We start from the raw sequence: 21,190 nt of genomic DNA on the forward strand, positions 1-21,190 counted from the left end.
CCATGGATATGGGAGAATCCTGTCTCCACAGCCCCCCCCCCTCCTATTAACATATTTTCAATCCTTATCAGTATGAAAAATTTCTTTCCTTTACAGGTTGAAATAAGCACTCAAGCTTATAGCGACACGCAGGCAGCCTGCCAAAAAACTTGGTTGATGCTAACAGGGAAGCAGTTAAGCAGAGCTGTGATTGGGCCATGAATTAACCCCCACCCCCCACCCCGCTTGCTTGTGGCTGTGTTTTATTCTGTTGTTGGAGTTGCCTCCATTCATGGCCCACAGTATCGGTATTCCCCTGTGCCCCACCATATCTTACCTCTCTTTCTGTGCCCAGTCAGCCTCAGTCGTATTGACTGCTTCTTCCTTTCTGCTCCAGGAATCCCCAAATTGTCCACTGTTATTGAGCAGTTGTTTTTCCCCATTGCCACAGCAAGGGATAATTTTTTCAGAGTTCAGGAGCTGCTCAGGTTCTCTCCACCAGCTTCCCTGGTTTGTTTTGTTCCCTGGTTTGTAAACTATAAATAAATGAAATGGAAAAATAGAGCAACCATTCTCAACCACTGTGCCATGACATATTGGTGTTCCACAAATCTTCAGGTGTGTTGTCAGAATTTGGAGGGGGGGGTCATTTATTAATAGGGCCATTGGGCCTGATGAACCCGATTTGAGCACCTCATCAGCTGTGTGGTGTGCCTTGTCAATTGTCAAAAAACTTAGTGTGCCATGACAACTTTAGTGTCTTGTAAGTGTGCTGTGAGATGAAAAAGATTAAAAATAACTGAAGTAGAATAATATCAATGTTTCTCTGTGGTAAAAGATAGTAGAGGAGAAAAAATTGCCATGCAGAATATGGTAATATTAAACTGGTCTGCTGTCATTTATTGCGTACCACCTTTCAGCTCAGGTTTTTCCATAAACCACTGCACTCACTTCTAAAAACAAAGCACCCTGAAGTTTTCTATGCATGTCCTAACTGGGCCATTGAGCATGTCCACAAAAAATGCTCAGAACACATTCTTTCGGCCTTCTGTGTCCTCTGGCTTCATGAAAGCCTCTGACCTTACTGCATGTGCTTAGCTTTTCATCTCCCCTGGGGCAGGGTCTGTCATCTTGTGTCCTGTACCACACAAATGCACAGACAGCACTTTGCCGACAACTAATAATAGTATTTTTTTCCAATCCTGCACACTACTGTGAAACATAGTCTTTATGACCTGGGCTCCATGTTACTGTAGAGTTAATGGAAGTAAGTTGTCTGACCTTCTGCCTGGTGTGAAGTGAAAGGGGGGTGGGGTTGAGATGGATGAGGAAACCTGGTCTGGGCAATGTCTGTGTAGACTAGAGGTTGCTAATGAGTTTAATGTAAATAGTTAGTGTGCTAAATCTGAAGAGCTTGTGAGGGTAATGTTAACTGTGCTGGCTTTGCTCTCCTGAGTACCCCACTGATTCTGTGGACGACTTTGTGAAATCTTCTTGTGTTCAACACAGGCACTTGTCTATACTGCAAGCTGAGCCAGCTTCCTCTCCACCTGGGCAAAGTGTTTTAACTTGCACTCATCTGCTATAGACTTAGAAACCTTTATTGGCATATATACATATTAACATCTGCTATAGAATAGCTTTGGGTTTGCGTTTGCTCCACTGCCCCATATTTACTAGGAACAGTCTTGTTCCTCTAGTACCAGTTCCTCCTGAATCACTGCATGTATTTTGAGTCTGTTTTGCTTTTGGGAGAAGTTTTTGCTTTTGGGGGAGTGTGCTTTTTTTTAAAACTGTTAATGAGAGTTGCTAGAGCTGCCATTCTGGAGGTTTCAAGCTCCCTCCTGCAGGTAATAAAAGCTTTGAAGTTGCAGGGATGCAGCTGCACCTTGTCTCTAGTGCACATTCAGTGGTGTGCAGTGTGCCATTTCACATGCAAGACATATTTTGAACTCAGTAAAATATAAGACAAAAGACTACTTAAAAAGTTTTAATATACCTATACAGAAAAGAACTGATAACGTTTGCTTTTAGACCAATGCAGGACAGATAATGGCAGAGTAAATGAATGCAGCATCTAGCAGGCAGTGTGTCACCAACCATAGAATTTAGGGGAGCACTGATTAATTTTAGTAGTTAGTGGCTGCTAGATGCTCTGGTTTGGGCGGGGCTAAAGGATGCAGTTGTGTAGTTGGCTACGGGCTCTTGTTTATATTTGCTGTGCTGGGGACGACTGATGAAGCTTGACAAGTTAGCACAGTGGTTCCTAAACTTTTTACCACCAGGACCCACTTTTTTTAAAAACAATGCACTATTGGGACCCATCTAACTTTATGAGACTAAAAAAAGGAGATCTTGAAAGAAATAATATTTTTATTTATTTATTTACAAGTATTTACTTTCTTGCTTACACAAAACTTGATCCATTTCTCTTAATGAGGCAGCCCTAGTAAATTTTAATGAATACTCTCCTTCTTTTTCCATTTCTCCCCAGAAAAATAAAAAAATGTAGAATTTTCTGATGTGGTGTTTTAAATTCTTTTTTAGCATCAACTAAGATACATTCATCACCTTGTGTAGTATTTACATATGCTTACATACTGCAGGAGCTCAACTCCTTGCAAACTGCAAGAGCTCAGCTCTTTGCAGGGTAATTAGCAGCCAGCTGATTTTTGATTAGCCTCAGGGCTTGAGGCAATTACCGTAGTGATCTGATCTTTCTATCTCTTGAGTTTCATTGATTTCCTTGGAGTCTGTGTTATGTGACCTACCAAAAATCATGACCCATAGTTTGGGAACTGCTGTGAGTTCCCAGCAGCTATCTTCTTTGTGAGTGTGTGTCTGCTTAATTTATGTACTTGAAAAGAATCAATATTCAAGAAAGGTACCCCAAACTTCTTACCATTTTGGGAAGTGGAGTGCTGTGTGTGTGTGTGTGTGTGTGTGTGTGTGTGTGTGTGTGTGTGTGTGTGTGTGTGTGTGTGTGAGTAGAGCTGTTAACCAATTACAGGTTTTTGATTGCATTAATAATTTGCTGTATAAAAATTGATTTGATATTATTAAAACCTCAATTTAGGTAATGTTGAGATCTTATGTTTTTGAAGTGTGTTAAATAATGCAGGACATTGTTTAAAAGGGGCAAAAAATACATTATCTCTCAGCACGGGTGATTGAGGTTTATCCCACCAATTAATCAACAAAAGCTTGAATTGATTAAACTTGCAGTTAAAGCTTGGAACACTCATTTATAGTGATGGATGGGTGAATAGCTGTGATACTGAATTGGTCCATGTTTTGCAGTACCTGTCTGTTTTAGGGAATAAAATGGGAGCACCTTTTACCATAGCTATTAGTATTTTTTTCATGTGTTAACACAAAAATGGCACTAGATTGAAGTCATTGTTTCTTCTGAAAGTGGCAGTCTGAAGGTCAACATCAGACCCTTAGGTGTCTAGTGATCCGTATCATTTTGTAAATACTTATGAGCCTCTGTCCTTTCTGTGTTTCAGCATGCACATTTCTGAAAGCCAACAAGAATTTTTCAGAATGCTGGATGAGAAAATTGAAAAGGTAAGAATAACTGAGCAAAAGTTTTCATATGGCAGCAGTGGAATGGGAAATAGTGGGATGTGTGAACCCTTCTTCCAGGTGATACACATCCTTTTGGGAGTTATCCCTGGCACAAGGAAACTTTTCATGTTATGGTAATCATATAGTAATGGCAAAAATCAGCTGCTAGCTGATAACCATTCCCCATTAAGGTTACCATCTGCCTAGTCTTTATGGATTATTACAAGAGTGGGAATCAATTTATGAGTGAAAAACTAATCTTCTGTTGGTTGACCATTATTTAAGTGGGATGTAAGCTTTTGTGTTTCAGTACCACCTTTTAATGATGGATAGGTAAAAAGGGCAGGTGCTAGCGTGAAGCTGCTCAGGGGGACTTATTTTGGGGAGAGTATTCTGTTCCAGTAAAAATTGAGGAACTGGTACCATCTCAGATGAAACTGTGTCAAATGCATCTCAGTTTTGAATGCAGCTTCTGTGAACTTTCAAGCAGGGCAAGATGGACCCTGGAGTCAGAAAGAGCAGGTCTCGTAGATTGCAATCCTTTGCGTGTTTACTTGGAACTAAACTTCATTGAACGAAAGGAACTTCTGAGTAAACAGACAGGATTGCACTGTTGGATGCTCAGATCAGCTGGCAGTGCTATGTGGGCATCTTTTATACGACTTAAGGGAGTATGTATGTTTGTAGGCATGCATGCATTTATTTATTGAGTGAGTGAATGTGTTAGCTGAAAGATTTATATCCTGCCTTTCCCATGCCAAAGCAAATGCCCAAGGCGGCTTACAAAGCTCCATAGTAGAGTACAAATCAGTTTTTACAATGATTGTTCTACGGACAGCTTGTAGAACCCCTTTCTTCCAGATCAAATACTTCACAGCATGGTCATCACATCTGGCATCTGGGTATGTCTTCCAAGCTTCCAGCATGAGTATTGGCATGCTGTGGTATATTGGCATAAGAAGCCTTCCTTGATTACTGCTGTATTTTCCCTGCAGTTCCCTCCTTTGACCCAGAGTTGGCATATATGCTGAATCCCTGCCTGATTTCACTTCAGTCATCCTTTCAAAGCTCATTTATGGGCCCAAGCTGGGAAGCTCAGTTCAGCAAGTATAGTTTGTATGTTTCATTTCTGCTGGTGCTTCTTAGCATTTTTACTATGAATTTTTTTAAATTGTTCTGAGCATATCATGTAGTCATGACAGGTGAGAGTATCATAGTTATCCTAGCTATCCTAGGTACTTTTGGCTATTAATAGAAGGAACACAGTAAAGAATAACAAATAATGAATTTGTAACGTCAGCAAATATGACTTAGTTTTATCCCTGGAACGAGAAGCTTCTTAAGTGGAGAGAAAAATTGATCTTGGTGGCAGCTAACTGAAACACTTCTTAAAAGTGTTTTGTGGTTTCCCTTTTACCCAAATATTTCCTCATGGCATTCCAATTTCTTTCCTCATGGTTTGGAAAACCTTTTAATGCAGTCCAGTATCTCAAAAGTTCAGTTGTATTGTATGTTGGAGTTGACAGCAGGCACAATCTGAGATGAAGCTTCTGTGTGGTTAGCCCATAGAAGGCTCTCTTTTTATGTTAACCTGCGATATACTTGTCACAGATCTCATTGGACTTTGCACTTCTTCCAGACAGCTGTCATTGCAGATGCCTGTACTATTAATAAGGACATTGGCTAAATAAAGCATCTGAGCACATTGCTTTTATTTCAAGTATACCTTGGCAATGATAAAATGTATATTGTAATACATTAAGGGATTTTGTGATATGGCAAAGCATCAAGCAGTGATCAACTGAGCAGTTCTAATGTCATGTAGGGATGGAACAGACAAAAAAGAGTATCTGGCCTGGGTACACAGAATGTACATTGTGGGCCTGGGTACACAGAATGGCTTGGAGCATGAGGGGTAGAAGAACCAGGGGCTTGAGAAAGCAGTAAGCCAGGAAAGCCTCAGAAATGTAGTGGGTGATCCAGATAGGTGAGAAGACAAGCAAAAGAGATGGTGAAGTTATTGCATGGTCCAGCAGCACAGAGGTGGAGAAGCCCAGTTAATTTGCTTTAACCAGCTGAATCTTTTCATCTAATTCTGTAGGCTGTCTGTCCATCTCCCTCAGCAATTTCAGATGCTGCAACAAATACCAAGATTTGATTTTCGTATAACGTGCTTAGGCTAGGCATGAACACCCTTCTGGACCGTGCTGTGGCCTTTATAATCATTAAGTGCCTGTTGATTTTCTTGGAATAATGTGTGAAGTGTCCTTCAAATTAACCACATAAGTGGGAAACCAGGCCCTCATTTCCTAGAATTGTTTCATACAATGAAGGGATCCTAGAAGGAGTATGACCTTTTCGTTTTCATTTCTTGGCTGGATATAATTTTGTTGATAGTTCCCTAAATATTTAGTATGAATTCCATCCAAGGCCCAGAAACTCACTTACTAAGGCAACTTTTCCATTTTGTCAGCCACAAGCCCAGCATACCTTTCTCCTACTTTTTGAGCCAGTGATGTCGAGATCGGCAGGGCATTGTTTGCATATGAACTCCTCTGTTTTGCCATATTTGTGGAATTCAAGCTCTCTTAATTTAGTTTAAAGGGTTTTTTTGTTTGCTTGTTCATCATTGTTTCGTTTCATACCATCACGTAGATCAAATGGCTGAAATTATTGATGAACACACAACATCATAGGCAGCTAGTATAGGTCCATAAATTTGACCCTCCATGAGATTAACTTTAAGGGAAGTGTGTGAGGTATAAAAAGACAATTCTACTAAATTGACAAGTAGAAGTTAGGAACTTTTGTTTTTCTTATGTTGTAAATCAGCTCTATATGATCCAGGATAACTGACTGAAATACTTTTGCTGGATCTATTCAGAAACAACATGTAATAAGACTATGTGCACCATTGGACTTGATGATGCTCAGGTGCAAGGCCAAAATTGTGATGAACTAGCTTCCACAGAGCTGTGATAACCCATCTCCCTTTTCACCATTGGGATACAGGCTGTTTTTTCAAACTAGCTGGATCCAGCATCAAAACATTGAGACGGACTTATCTGCTAGCATCTGTGTTGGTGGGGTGTGTCGTTGGGTTTTAAAAGGAAAAGAGACATAAGGTTGGAAAAAGAGCACAAGTTTGTGCTTGGGTGATGTGATCATGATAACCATCTGGCTCTGGGTGCCTTGCAAAGGAACCCAGTAAGCAAGAGGGTTTCGTGCATTAAATCTTTACTAATCCTAGTTTCTTTTGTTACCAGTTTCACATCCACTATCCTTAATTCAGGTTCTCAGTCATGAACTATGTTTTTCACAGAACACAGTAGTTTTTCAACAAGTGAGAAGAAAAAGAAAGAAGCCAAGATAATCAAAGAGGGAGTTATTTAGGAAGAGTTTAATTTTAAGAAGTACTCACTGAAGCATATAGCCAAAATCCCACGGGAAGCTTCCCAGTGAAGAATGAAAAATTTATAATTGCACCAATTAGACCTGAGGAGTGAGTCTTGGGGGTCCGTTAGAGAAGATTTGATCAGAAGAACAGGTAATTAAATTGCTCTTGGATATGAAGACATGAATGTTATCTTCAGAACTATGGTACAAGACTGAACAAAAAATGAAAATAAAATGAGGATTTGTGGAGACATAGACCAGTGCTTCTCAAACTATCTGATAAGGCGGACTGGCAGGTTTTTTTTCCCAGTGTGCCAGAGACCAGTACTATATCTCTGCCATATTATTACTGTTCCTGGAAATTTGCCACAGAGCAGCACTGCTCGGCAGTGGGTAGCACTGTTATAGACAGCAGTTCCCTGAAACAAGAACAGCCCCACTGGATCAGGCCATAAGCCCATCTAGTCCAGCTTCCTGTATCTCACAGCGGCCCACGAAATGCCCTAGGGAGCACACCAGATATCAAGAGACCTCATTCTGGCACCCTCCCTTGCATCTGGCATTCTGACATAGCCCATTTCTAAAATCAGGAGGTTGTACATGCACATCATGGCTTGTAACCATAATGGATTTTTCCTCCAGAAACTTGTCCAATCCCCGTTTAAAGGCATCCAGGCCAGATGCCATCACCACATCCTGTGGCAAGGAGTTCCACAGACCAACCACACGCTAAGTAAAGAAATATTTTCTTTTGTCTGTCCTAACTCTCCCAACACTCAATTTTAGTGGATGTCCCCTGGTTCTGGTGTTATGTGAGAGTGTAAAGAGCATCTCTCTATCCACTCTGTCCACCCCCTGCATAATTTTGTATGTCTCAATCATGTCCCCCCTCATGCGTCTCTTTTCTAGGCTGAAGAGGCCCAAACGCCATAGCCTTTCCTCATAAGGAAGGTGCACAAGCTCAGTAATCATCTTAGTCGCTCTCTTTTGCACCTTTTCCATTTTCACTATGTCTTTTTTGAGATGTGGCGACCAGAACTGGACACAATACTCCATGTGTGGCCTTACCATTGATTTGTACAACAGCATTATAATATTAGCCTTTTTGTTCTCAATACCTTTTCTAATGATCCCAAGTATAGAATTGGCCTTCTTTATTGCCGCCGTACATTGAGTTGACACTTTCATTTTTTTTATAATGCTTTATTATAAGTCGACACTTTCATCGACCCGTCCACCACCACCCCAAGATCTCTCTCCCGATCTGTCACAGACAGCTCAGAACCCATCAGCCTATATGTGAAGTTTTGATTTTTTGCCCCAATGTGCATGACCTTACACTTACTGACATTGAAACGCATCTGCCATTTTGCTGCCCATTCTCCCAGTTTGGAGAGATCCTTCTGGAACTCCTCACAATCAGTTCTGGTTTTCACCATTCGGAAAAGTTTGGTGTCATCTGCAAACTTTGCCACCTCACTGCTCAACCCTGTCTCCAGGTCACTTATGAAGAGGTTGAAAAGCACTGGTCCCAGGACAGATCCTTGGGGCACACCGCTTTTCACTTCTCTCCATTGTGAAAATTGCCCATTGACACCCACTCTGTTTCCTGGCCTTCAACCAGTTCTCAATCCATGAGAGGACCTGTCCTCTAATTCCCTGACTGTGGAGTTTTTTTAGTAGCCTTTGGTGAGGGACCTTGTCAAACGCCTTCTCAAGGTCCAGATATATAATGTCTACAGCAGGGGTGCTCACACTTTTTTGGCTCAAGAGCTACTTTGAAACCCAGCAAGGCCTGGAGATCTACCAGAGTTTTTTTTACAATGTTTGCACCATCATAACATATAACATTTATGTGTACAATGTATGTTGGTGTACCTTGCATGAGCCAATATTGCACAACACAACATAATTAACTATAAACATTTGTAGTAATTACTTGAGTTTACTTTGATGACTTGCACTGAAGTGAATCAGCCAAGGATGCATAGTCGGACAGTAGCTGCTGACAGCCAGCCTCAAGCACACTTCCAAATGTTCATCAGTCATGGTGGAACGGTACTTGGACTTAATGATCTTCCTGTAGGAAAAGGCTGACTCACATAAATAAGTGGAGCCCTTCCTGCCTCAGGTGCTCTTATATCCCTGAGGGCCCTATTGCCTTCAAGTGGCTGCAGCTGTGCAGCACACTCTGCTGGATGCCCAGGCCTTACCCTTAAAGGGGGCACTGCTGACACCACATCTACCTCCTCACCAGATCTTCCTCGATTCCAATACAAGTGGGGGGGGAGCAGATCTCTATACAGACCAGTGCAAAAACAGGAGAAAGGTGTGGGGGAGGGAAGATCTCTATATAGACATCACAGCAAGACCAGTGCAAAACCCCTTGCACACAGAACCAACAGATGGAAGTTGGGGGGGGGGTGCAGATCTCCATACATACCAGTGCAAAAGCAAGGGAAAGGTGTGGGGGAGGGAAGATCTCTGTATAGACATCACAGCAAGACCAGTGCAAAACCCCTTGCACACAGAACCAACAGATGGAAGTGGGGGGGGGCGCAGATCTCCATACATACCAGTGCAAAAGCAGCGGAAAGGTGTGGGGGAGGGAAGATCTCTGTATAGACATCACAGCAAGACCAGTGCAAAACCCCTTGCACACAGAACCAACAGATGGAAGTTGGGGGGGGCAGATCTCCATGCATACCAGTGCAAAAGCAGGGGAAAGGTGTGGGGGAGGGAAGATCTCTGTATAGACATCACAGCAAGACCAGTGCAAAACCCCTTGCACACAGAACCAACAGATGGAAGGTGGGGGGGGCAGATCTCCATACATACCAGTGCAAAAACAGGGGAAAGGTAAGTCAGCCCCAGTAGAGTCAATGGGGTTCACTCCCAGGGATGCGTGGACGGGAGAGAAGCCTGCCAGCGGCTCCTCTCCCAGGGAGGAGCCTGCCAGGTGCTCACTCCCTGGGCTCCCTCCCTGGGCTCCCTCCCTAGGCTCCCTGGGCTCGCTCCCTGGGCTCACAAGCCTGCCAGGGGCTCACTCCCAGGAATGCATCACTCCAGGGAGCGTCACTCCCAGGACGGGGCTCACTCCCAGGAATGCGTGGACGGGAGAGAAGCCTGCAATCGACTCATTTCGCCTCAAGATCGACTGGTAGCTCGCGATCGACATATTGGGCACCCCTTGTCTACAGGTTCTCCCGCATCCACATGCCTGTTGACTTTTTCAAAGAATTCTATAAGGTTTGTGAGGCAAGACTTACCCTTACAGAAGCCATGCTGATTCTCCCTCAGCAAGGCCTGTTCATCTATGTGTTTTGAGATCCTATCTTTGATGAGGCATTCCACCATCTTACCCGGTATAGATGTTAGGCTGACCGGCCTATAGTTTCCCGGGTCCCCCCTCTTTCCTTTTTTAAAGATAGCCGTGACATTTGCTATCCTCCAATCTTCTGGCACCATGGCCATTTTGAGGGACAAGTTGCATATCTTAGTCAAGAGATCAGAAACTTCATTCTTCAATTCCTTAATAACTCTTGGGTGGATGCCATCAGGCCCTGGTGACTTATTGATCTTTAATTTATCAAATAGGTCTGAAACATCTTCTCTTTTAACCTCTATCTGACTTAGTTCCTCGGTCAGGAGGGGCCGTTCGGGCAGCGGTATCTGCCCAAGGTCTTCTGCCGTGAAGACAGATGCAAAGAACTCATTTAATTTCTCTGCCATCTCTAAGCCTCCTTTTATCTCTCCTTTCCATCCTTCACCATCCAGAGGGCCAACCGCTTCTCTGGCGGGTTTCCTGCTTCTAACATAATTGAAGAAGCTTTTATTATTCCCCTTAATGTTGCTGGCCATGCATTCCTCATAGTCTCGCTTGGCCTCCCATATCACCTTCTTACATTTCTTTTGCCACAGTTTATGTTCCTTTTTATTCTCCTCATTAGGGCAAGACTTCCATTTACGGAAGGAAGCTTCCTTGCCTTTTACAGCCTCTCTAACTTGGCTCGTTAGCCATGCGGGGGCACCCTCCTGGATTTAGTAGAACTCTTTGTGGTATACACCTCTGCTGGGCCTCTAATACTGTTGTTTTAAGCAGCCTCCATGCACTCTGGAGAGATTGGACTCTTTTTACCTTCCCTTTCAACCTCCTTCTAACCAGCCTCCTCATTTGAGGGAAGTCCGCTCGTCATAAGTCAAGGGTTTTTGTGAGAGATTTGCCAGGTATTCTTCCCCCGACGTGCACGTTGAAACGGATTGCAGCATGATCACTGTTCCCCAACGGCTCCGTAACATTGACATCTCTAACCAGGTCCTGAGTACCACACAATATTAAATCCAGAGTCATCTGTCCTCTGGTGGGCTCCATGACTAGCTGCTCTAAGGCACAGTCATTTAGCACGTCAAGGAATCCAGTCTCCTTTTCGTGACCAGAACACAAATTGACCCAGTCAATATGAGAATAATTGAAGTCCCCCATGATTACAACCTGTCCCTCTTTGTCACCTCCCTGATCTGTTTCCTCATTTCAAGGTCCTTCCAATTTCTGGTCTGGAGAACGATAGTACGTCCCCAGTATTACATCACCCCACAGGCCTGGTAATTTAACCCACAGAGATTCTACGGTGGAGTCGGACCCACCTTCAATCTCTACTTTGCTGGATTCTATCCCTTCCTTAACATAAACGGCCACCCCACCTCCAACACGCCCCTGCCTGTCCCTCCTGTAGAGTTTATAGCCCGGGATTGCGGTATCCCACTGATTCTCCGCATTCCACCAGGTTTCCGTTATGCCCACTATGTCAATGTTTTCCCTTGTCACCAGACATTCCAGTTCTCCCATCTTTGCTCAGAGACTTCAGGCATTTGCATAAAAGCATTTGTACATGGAATGCCCCAGGATGGGCTGCTTATTCGCTCCTTTGTCCCTGCATCCTCTCACTGTGCCAAACCGTCTATCACACCCCATCACACTACCATTCCCAATTTCTTCTCCTACTCTGCCTTTGTCTTGTTGTTCTCTAACCTCCCCATCCTCATCCCATAGGGATGAGGGGTTCCGAACTGGATGCCCCTTGGCTCCTGTCAGCCTTCCCCCAGGGATCAGTTTAAAAGCTGCTTTGACACCTTTTTAAAGTTATGCGCCAGCAGTCTGGTTCCATTCTGGTTCAAGTGAAGCCCGTCCCTCTTGTACAGGCCCCGCTTGTCCCAAAACGTTCCCCAGTGCCTAACGAATCTAAACCCCTCCTCCCTACACCACCGTCTCATCCACGCATTGAGACCCCTGATCTCCACAACAAATTAACTTCAGAAAGAATGCTGACTTCTAGCTGTGGATATCTAAGAGGATTTCCTGCCTAAGGCAGGGGGTTGGACTAGATGACCTATTTGGTCCCTTCCAACTCTATGATTCTATATTGTGTACTGAGGCAGACATGATGCCAACCAATGGAGTTGTACACACCTTCAAGGGCAGCTCTTTGAATATTCACTGAAGTGGACAAAAATCCTGGCTATGCAAACCTGACCTCGTCTCTGTGGTCAGAGGCAATAGCTTTCAGCTTTGGGGGGGGAGCAGGTTCCATTAGTGCTGCCTTCCGGAAGCACAGCGTAGTGCTGACAGGAGCTGCCTCTGTTCGTTTCTTGTTCTCTTAAGAGTTCAGGAGGCTCAGGTGAGTGGATTAAGTAGCACCATCCTGGTACTTTTAAAAAAAGTGTGGAGGATTTTGTGTAGACTTAACTGCAAGCAAATCCCTGAGAGAAGGCGGAAGGAAGTAACATGACTTAAGTTCTTTTCAACAGGGAAATGAGATGGAGGATCAAATTATAGGCATTTATAAGACACATCTATGTATGTGTACTGCTGCTGCAGTTTTGAGGGTTCAATTGCCATGAGCATAACAGTACGTGTCTAAGGAATGATTCTCTCTGCCTGCATACATCTGTGTTGAAAAAGACATGAGCTCATTGGCTAATGTTAGCATAGGCTGCCCTCAGGCAGCATTGCAGTAGATTTTATCTATGAAATCAAAAACAAGACACATGTTTGGGAGGCCTAGTGTGCAGAATGCCAGAGATTGTGCAAGATGAGACTTTTGCTAACTGAAATGCAGTAGGTGTTACTAAATGTTAGTTAAACGTGACTAAGGTCGATGTGCCACAAATACATTCATTCATTCCTTTGCCAAAAATGAACATTAATTCTGTGTGTGCAGTCCATTTTCTTCCTACTCTTTCAAAGATTTGAATAAAAACTGTTCTTGTAGTAGCAAGCCACCTTTTATTGCTCTACAGCTGTGGAAGCTGTTCATGAAAAAGGCCACTGGGTCTTCCAAGCCCTCGTCAAAATCACTAAAGGAGAGACTTCTTTGATACAGTTCCTTTCACTGCACCAGGTACTCCACTCATTCTCTGGCTTTGAATACCAGCTAGAAGATGAAATCCCATTGTTAAATGTTGATACAATGACAGACTCTGGGTTGCCTTAGATACATACTGCTCTCTTGAGCTGATGAAATACTTTTTTAGCTACACAAAAGTGTCATTTACCTTTGAGGACCTCTGTGTTCCTGTGGCTTTGGTTTGTTAACCAATAAAGGTCCCATAAAAGAATATCATAAAGAGCATATAGTATCCTGGTTGGAACATTTGCACTCAGTGTTTTTAGCACTGAGAATAGGGAGCAAATATGCCATCATGCTGCATTTATTTACCTGCATTCATGTGTGTTAAAGTGCCTCTATACGCTCAGAAGAAGCATCAAAAATAGAAAGTTATGATTTTTACAGTGTGGCTACAGAATATTAGTATGAATTTATTAATAAAATTAATATGGCAGCAAGAGGTAGTATAGAGGGAAATAACTTTTTTTGAAATTTGGGCTATATTTTATTTACTGGAATGCCAAATTTCCAGTAATATTCACTGTGTTCTATTTTCATTATGGAAGCAATTTTTTAAAATACGCATGAAGTAACCTAAAAAGCACCTGTCTGAGACACTGGTCCAGTGGTTCTCCAGCTGTGGGTCAGGACCCAACAGTGGACCACAGCCTGGTTTTTGGTTGGTCACGAAACTGACAAGCTGATAGCTAACAAGAAAAATATATTGTGCCCTATGGAAACTGAAACAGAGCAGCACATGCGCATTTACTATTGAGTAGGTGACCGTGTCTTGGCTTGGTCCGTTTTAAAGGGCAGGTCAAGGGGAACACCAACACCACCAGAATGGTTCTGATCCAATGAATATGGAACTAAACAAATGTTTCAGAAGGCAGTGCCCCCAAACCATTCTAAAAAGGATAAAAACAGAGGCCTGAGCTGCTGGTAAAGTGAAACTTTTTAAAAAGTGTCATAAACCTAGATGGGTCCTGACAGACTGTCATTTTAGAAAGTGGTTCCAGTGCTAAAAAGTTTGGGAACCTTTGCACTATCAATCCTTTATATTACTCATGTACCATTTATGGGCATAAAGGAAATATTTTGTGACTTGCTTGCAAGCGGCAGGGTTTAATCTAACTTGCAGTTCAGTCTTACGTAACTGACATAATTTGGGCATAACTTTTATGAACCTGTCCTGAGCCAAGCACCTGTCTGAGACACTAGTCCAGTGGTTCTCCAGCTGTGGGTCAGGACTCAGCTGTAGAAGACTCAGCCTTCATTTACTTGGCAGTATCCTTATTCTGAAATGATTCTCCTCAAATGCAGAAAGAGCTTAAGTCAATCCCTAGTGTTCAGCCCTGGAAAATCAAGTTGTGAGCTGAACTTGATCATTATGTTTGCATGCTTCCTTGTTTGTATCCAGTCACTCAGTTTTTTTCAAATTTCTCTACAACTACATGGCAACTTTTTTATTTTTAACTTTGGAAGTGGTGATTCTTAGTATCGAAATGCTGCCTAAATGAAGTAAAAAGAAACTGATAGAAAAAAGCAAAGCAAAAACTAAAGATGGATCCCATAGTAGGGAAAAATAATCACTTAGGCTTAGCTGTGAAGGCCATTCCCCTGACATGGAATTGTGGGATGTATGAAAGTACTCAGTTGGGTACACGTCATCTTCTTATGCCTTATGGGATTGCATTCTGGAAGCAATGCTTTAAAAGGACCTTCTCATGCACACCCTCCTTGCCTTCCATTCCATTTCTGGGGTTGGAAATATGTTTTCCAAAGGAAGGTTTGACTGACTTCATGTACATAGGAGATCTTAATACATAACCTGTGCAGATAAAGGTCAGCCTGCCCTCTGGGAGATTTCTCTATCTCTCTCTCTCTCTCTCTCTCCTCCCTGTCTAGCAATTGGTTAAAGCCTCTTTTTAACACCTACGCTATGGAACCAAAAAAAAAAGTATCCTTATTCCAACTTGGAAAACTTCAAAGCAACCCAGATTAGTATGAAGGTTGTATGATAGCATGCTGCACTCAAATATGACATTATGCTAGCCGTTTAATCCAATTGATACATTCATCCACAATCCCTTACTTTTTCACGGCATCTGCTTTCTGAGATCGGCTGTGCTGAAGAGCTGCTTGTCACACTTCAGGAAGACGTGGGCTGTGTCCCTCATTTCTTAGCATGTCTGTGTGTGTGTTCTCTCCTCTCCCTTTTTCAAGTTCTGTTGCTGCCTACACAAAGCGATCAGAAAGCTGACAAGATGCTTAAAAAGTAGAGCAAGGGCTTGAGCTGATTTCTGAACCAAGAAATAATAATCTTGAGGAGCGCATGAACACAGGCATGGTTGGCACCTAAAACATGGCCCTTCATGCCTGGATTGTAGAAAAGGGGTAGGAAGCAGGTTTCTCACCTCCAGTATGCGCTGCTGTTAGTAGGGTCTAGATGCTGCTCCCACCTGCTCATTCCATGCTGCGACAAGCAGCCAGTTGCTGAAGAAAAAGGCTTTCATTTCCAGTTAAACTTGAGCTCTGGCATCTCTCAGTAAAGCACTATCTAGTGTAGAGAGGGAAGGCGAGACAACAGAACAGGACGTCCCCTTCTCTTCCAAGCCTGCCAAAATCTGACTGCCTCTCCTACATTATGCTAAAAGCTTTGCACCTCTGGCAATCTCCGCTTTTGTTATGGTGCCTGTTCCCCTGCCATGCAACTTCTCCCTTGTCTTATACCAAATAATACCATTAATAGTTACATGCATTTCTTTAGCAGCCATTCTCTGCATTTTTGGGGCTACGGCCCCTTTAGGAGCTCTTCTCAGGTTCCAGGTCCCCAGTCAAACAAGGATAGAACAGAAATGGATAAACATATAGCCCCCCTTTTCACAGTTTTCAGTCTGTGGCCCCCATCAAATTTGTCAGGGCTCCCCAGGGGGGCATATGGCTCCCATTGAGAGTGGCTGTCAAGCATTTAGCAAGTGTTCTTGTTTAATCCTTTGAAGTTCCTTGTGAGATTGTTTCTCCCATATTAGAAATGAGGCGTGGTTTGCCCAGAGCCACCAAAAGCATTCACTGCATAGACAAGAACTGCAGACTTCCCAGCTGACACTTCTAGTCCCTGTGCTATACCAGTTCCCATGGAAGCAGACAATTCTGTGCATCCAGTAAGGTAGATATCATGAAATAACTGGGTAAAGTCTGAAAAGAACTGTGATACCAGTCCAGAAAGCTTGGAGATTATAAGGTACATGTGCAATAGACTCAGGTTTTCTGTTCCATCCACGGATGACAGTAATACATGTCATATTTTTTATATGTAGAAATATACATCTAATGCGACCACAGATCTGCTTTGCTCTCTTCATAAATTTGAATCTTGAATTCATTTTAGGCAGAACTCAATTTTATGGCTCTTTATTTCAAAGTAAAATCAGCATTGCTTCAGTTCTATTTAGAGACTGCATGTACTTTAAAAATCTTAGTGATGCATATGTCTAACAAATGAACTTTTAGATGGGTTTTTTTTTTAAAGGATTTGGCAAATTTGTAGATGTAGGTCTGTCAGTGGAATATTCAGGATGCTATACTTGAAAAAGAAGGTTGGGGGGCAGGAGGTGGAGTGAGACCAATATCTTAGTTTGCCCCCTTTCCATGACTAGGCCAGCACTCTGGTACTTGGACATCTTGTACATGGGTATAGTGTGAAGATAGATCTGGGGATAGAGTTTTCTGGGTGTGGGTCCATGGTGTGGAGCCAATGGTTTCTGATGGGCTTAGCGTCAAAGCATATCACAGTACATTCCAGAGAAACCCCACATAGCCTCATATACCATAATCCAGAGGACCTAGACAAAGGGAGCTGAGGAACATACGTATCACCCCAACTGAGGCCATTTTCCCAGGCACATCAACAAAGCTGGTAGGGAAGCAGGCTGGGCAAGTTGCAGGCATCATCTTTCTTAGAATGGCCCATCCACTGGCCCACCTGAAGAATTCAGGTGGCCAAACTGAGTCCAGGATTTGGGGAAAGAGGAGGAACAAGTGGGCACTGCCGGTCAGTGGGCTTCTATCATCATAGTAGCTAAGATCTCCCCCAAAGGGCTATAGACTGGGCAACACCAGTTCTCAATTGACTGTGGTCATGTGCAAGCACCCAATGCAGTGAAATAAGGTGTCCTGCATTGTGGAAGGGAAAACATCTAGTGTTTTGATTGGGATGCTGTCTGTATTTCTGCATTGAGAATGGAACTGTGTGTTAAACGTATAAATTTGGGTGAGGGTAGGAAGGGGAGGCAGAAAACATTACTTCAGTTGAATAATGGTATTAATTAAATGATACTATCCACTTAGTGTTTTTGCCTTCTGGGATCCAGCACATGAATAATATACTATATCAACTGCATGAAGTAGGGATTGACAGACTTCAGATTTGTGGATTCTAGCCTCTACTAGAGCTTCATGGTCTGCCCAAAATAGTGGCAGGTGAGAGAGCAGCAAGAAGAGAGATAGAATTAAGGAACAGGGTACTTCTGACCCATGTTCAGCCCAGGAATTTTTCATTACCAGAACTGAACACACAAATCTTATATACAACCCCTGATTCCCCCCCCCCCCCGCTTTCTTAATTTCAGCAGTCTATTTCAGTGCTTGGGAGGGGCAGAGAGTGGGTGCTGTTTGCATGGATCTTGTAGTTATGAACCACGTAACCTCACGAATGGGAATGTTCTGTAAGTTTTCTCTGTAAACTGCTTTGTGAACTCTCTGTTGAAAAGCGGAATATAAATACTAATACTAAATACTAAGTGTGATACCCAACCAGCTGCCTAACCTCATGGAATGAAGACATTGCCAGAAGTGCCAGGAGAGCAGACATTGGGGGGCGGGAGATGTTATTCAACTGTTCAGAAGACTGTCAATATAGGGGGGAGCCACGGTATCTGTGGTGGTTCCATTCTGGAACCCCTGTGGATACTGGAAACCGCAGGACTTTGAATGGCTGTTGAAAGAAAAAGATTAGACTTTCGGTTTCTCAGCAAAACCAGAAGTTGCGTTTTTTCCTTATAACTATCGTTCTGAGCCCTGCAGAGGCCACGGGTGGATGCGTGTGGCCTCTGCAGGGTTCAGAAGAGCCTCCGGGGGGGGGTGAGGGGACCACATCTGTAATACCAGGCATAAGTGAAAGTGCAGTTACGGGGGCCCAGTTGTAGTTCTGTTTTTCCCTATGTGGAATTTTGTCATGTATATGGAAATTTTGCAGCATATAAGTATTCTCAAAAGAGGAAATGTTAATAACGGCGCTTACCTACTACTACTACTACTACTACTACTACTACTACCATACATCTGTATGACCTTGATTTGTATATGAATTTTTTATCTCTTTCTCTTTGAAGGGTCGTGATTACTGTTCAGAAGAGGAGGATATCACATAGTGCCAATTCTGCCGATCAAAACGGGAATACTACTGTGTAAATAGATTACAGTCCAGTCAAGATCTTTTTTTGGAAGTCTTCTCAAGTGAAAAGCACTACATAACAAAAGATCATTTCCACATTGTATGCTCCATTCAGTTACAGTGTTTCTTAATGACCATACAATGAACACTGCTAAAGGAAAGAAGAACGGCTTGTATGGAACAGCGTCTGCTGCTGCTAATTGAAACTTGTTGCAGGATTTTTGCCTCCCTGTGTCCAGAAACACAGCAGATCTTTGACATAAAATCTGACTGACACTGTAGATTTCACGTGGGCTGTTGACCTATTTTCTATTGGCTGGGGTGGTGTTATACAAAATCTTCCATAACTGAGCAGTTGAACCTTCCCAGTCACCCTGTTCATCAACTCTGCAGTGGGTCCTGGAGTTCTTCTTATTGCCTACAATTTAGAGCTTTGAAGATGGGATGCTTTGCCATGACAGACCTCGTTTCTCTGCTAGAAAGAAGTTATCAGTTAAAAAGCATGTTGTCACACAAATACCGGATATGATGATGTAGGAGCAGAAAACTGTATTTAAAAAAACAACACCACACACACAGAGTTTGTTTTTACTAGGCATTTCAGTCGAGGAATAAGCTTTGCAGTATTGGCTTTGCTGAACGCAGATGGAAGTTGTGATCGCAATCAGTTTGAATCCCTCTTTTTTTCTAAGAAAATAAACATTTTACTGTTTTTAGGTATTCTTGTCTTATACCCATTCATACTGTCCAGTGTTTTAAGAATGGTTGGGGGAAGGGAGGGGGGACCAAAGCACCCCTTTGAAATTATAATTGGGAGAAGATGTTATTTTAAAGCACCTGTGTGCTAATTGGGGATGTCTGTAGAGTTTATTTTTCCATACTATAAGAAGATACTCTCTCTTCTCTAAGGCAGATGTAATATTTTTATTGTCATGAGTAAAAATAATCCTAAGGTTTTAAAAAAACCTTTGCATTTATTCTTTGAAGGAGTTTGGTGACATTCCCTTTTGTGTCTTTTATTTTGAGGGGTGTAACCTTTTGAAAATGGCTTCTTGGAGCAATGGATGCTGATTTTTTTTAATCCTTTTTTTTTTTTTTTGTCGTATTAGGGCAGGGGTGTCCAAACTTTTTGACAGGAGGGCCACATCATATCTCTGACACTGTGTCCGGGGCCAAGGAAAAAAAGAATTAATTTACATTTTAAATTTGCATAAATTTGCATAAATGTATATATTAGAGATAGAACTTATGTGAATGAATGATAGTCTTGCAATAGCTCAAGGCCTATAAAAGACCTTGCACAAAGCAAGGCTGGCCTTTCCTTCACTGCTGTTGTTGCATCACAGACATGAAACAGCAAGCTGTGGAGGGAGCCCTCATCCCACAGCTCAGGTGAGAAGTCGAACAGTCTCCTTCATGCTGATAGCAGTTGCGTCAGGCCAGTGTGGGCTCCAGTAAGTCTTCAAAGGGCCAGAGGCTCATTGGAGATTGGGGGCTTCCCGTGGACCGCATGTGGCCCCCGGGCTGGGGTTTGGGCACCCCGTATTAGGGTATCAAGTTGGCAGCCAGTCAACAAACCTGTTCAAATTGGAAATGCATACTTTCATTTTAGATCAACTGATGTAATTTATGATATTGTTAAGGCAAGGGTTTTATCAAGGATCCAGACCATCATTGTACTTGGGTATCTTTTTATTGTTTTCATGTGTCCCAACAAGTTGAATTAGGTTTTAAACTCATCATTACAAGGGCCCATGTCACTGAACTTCCCTTGAAGCTTCTGCCTTTGATGTGCCACTGTCTCTTGGTCATGATCTGTTCTTATGTCACAGTGGTCCTGACTAGGCATCCCATCCCTCTGGTTGCCTTTGGTTCAGCTGCTTTGATATTGGCCTTCATTGATGTCATAGAGGACCTCTTAATTCTTGGGCCTTGCAGCTTATTGTTTAGGAGCATTGGGAATCCTTTTGTTTCAAGTTCTGAGGTACGTGCACTGCTTTTATCAAACTAAACCACCGAAGCATTACCTAGGTGCGATGGCAGGGACTTCAGAATACTACTGATTGGGTGCTTGGCAGTTTAATGGCTTCAAAGCCTTTTTTGAGACAGGGCAACAACACTTTCTGCTTAAAATAGAAGATATATGTGGTCTAAAATATATAGCAAAGCCCACAAGTCTTTAACCACTGACAAACCTAGAATCAATTCACCCATTACCTTTTTTCTCCATCTTCACTGACTTACTTATCCTTTCCATATTCAACTTAAATTAAAACTTAAATTCCTTCATGGTCTTCCTCCTGTTCTTCTGTCTTGCTGTGTTCCTTCCTGCTCTTTTGATTCTGCTGATCTTACTCATCATGATCTATATTTTCCTAGTTCTTTCCTATTCCTTTTCTTTTTC

General features: G+C 42.7%; 1 protein-coding gene and 1 long non-coding RNA gene across 2 annotated transcripts in view; one reads left to right on the top strand and one right to left on the bottom strand.

The window, feature by feature from the left end:
* The window catches only part of LOC136649641 (uncharacterized), a 36,811-nt gene extending 20,980 nt beyond the window's left edge, over positions 1 to 15,831 (bottom strand). Inside the window, exons 1-2 of the long non-coding RNA XR_010794415.1 lie at positions 15,749 to 15,831; positions 15,427 to 15,569 (exon numbers count right to left, since the gene is read on the bottom strand). This is a non-coding gene — a long non-coding RNA (uncharacterized lncRNA). The remainder of the gene's footprint in view (positions 1 to 15,426; positions 15,570 to 15,748) is intronic.
* The window catches only part of C4H1orf21 (chromosome 4 C1orf21 homolog), a 153,608-nt gene extending 134,102 nt beyond the window's left edge, over positions 1 to 19,506 (top strand). The window contains exons 5-6 of the mRNA XM_066626417.1: positions 3,489 to 3,549; positions 18,725 to 19,506. Of these exons, the coding sequence (XP_066482514.1) occupies positions 3,489 to 3,549; positions 18,725 to 18,763 (100 nt within the window). The 3' untranslated portion in view covers positions 18,764 to 19,506. The remainder of the gene's footprint in view (positions 1 to 3,488; positions 3,550 to 18,724) is intronic.
* Positions 19,507 to 21,190: the final 1,684 nt, after the last annotated feature.

Source organism: Tiliqua scincoides, chromosome 4 (genome assembly GCF_035046505.1).
Source record: "Tiliqua scincoides isolate rTilSci1 chromosome 4, rTilSci1.hap2, whole genome shotgun sequence".
In the NCBI taxonomy this organism is placed as follows: Eukaryota; Metazoa; Chordata; class Lepidosauria; order Squamata; family Scincidae; genus Tiliqua; species Tiliqua scincoides.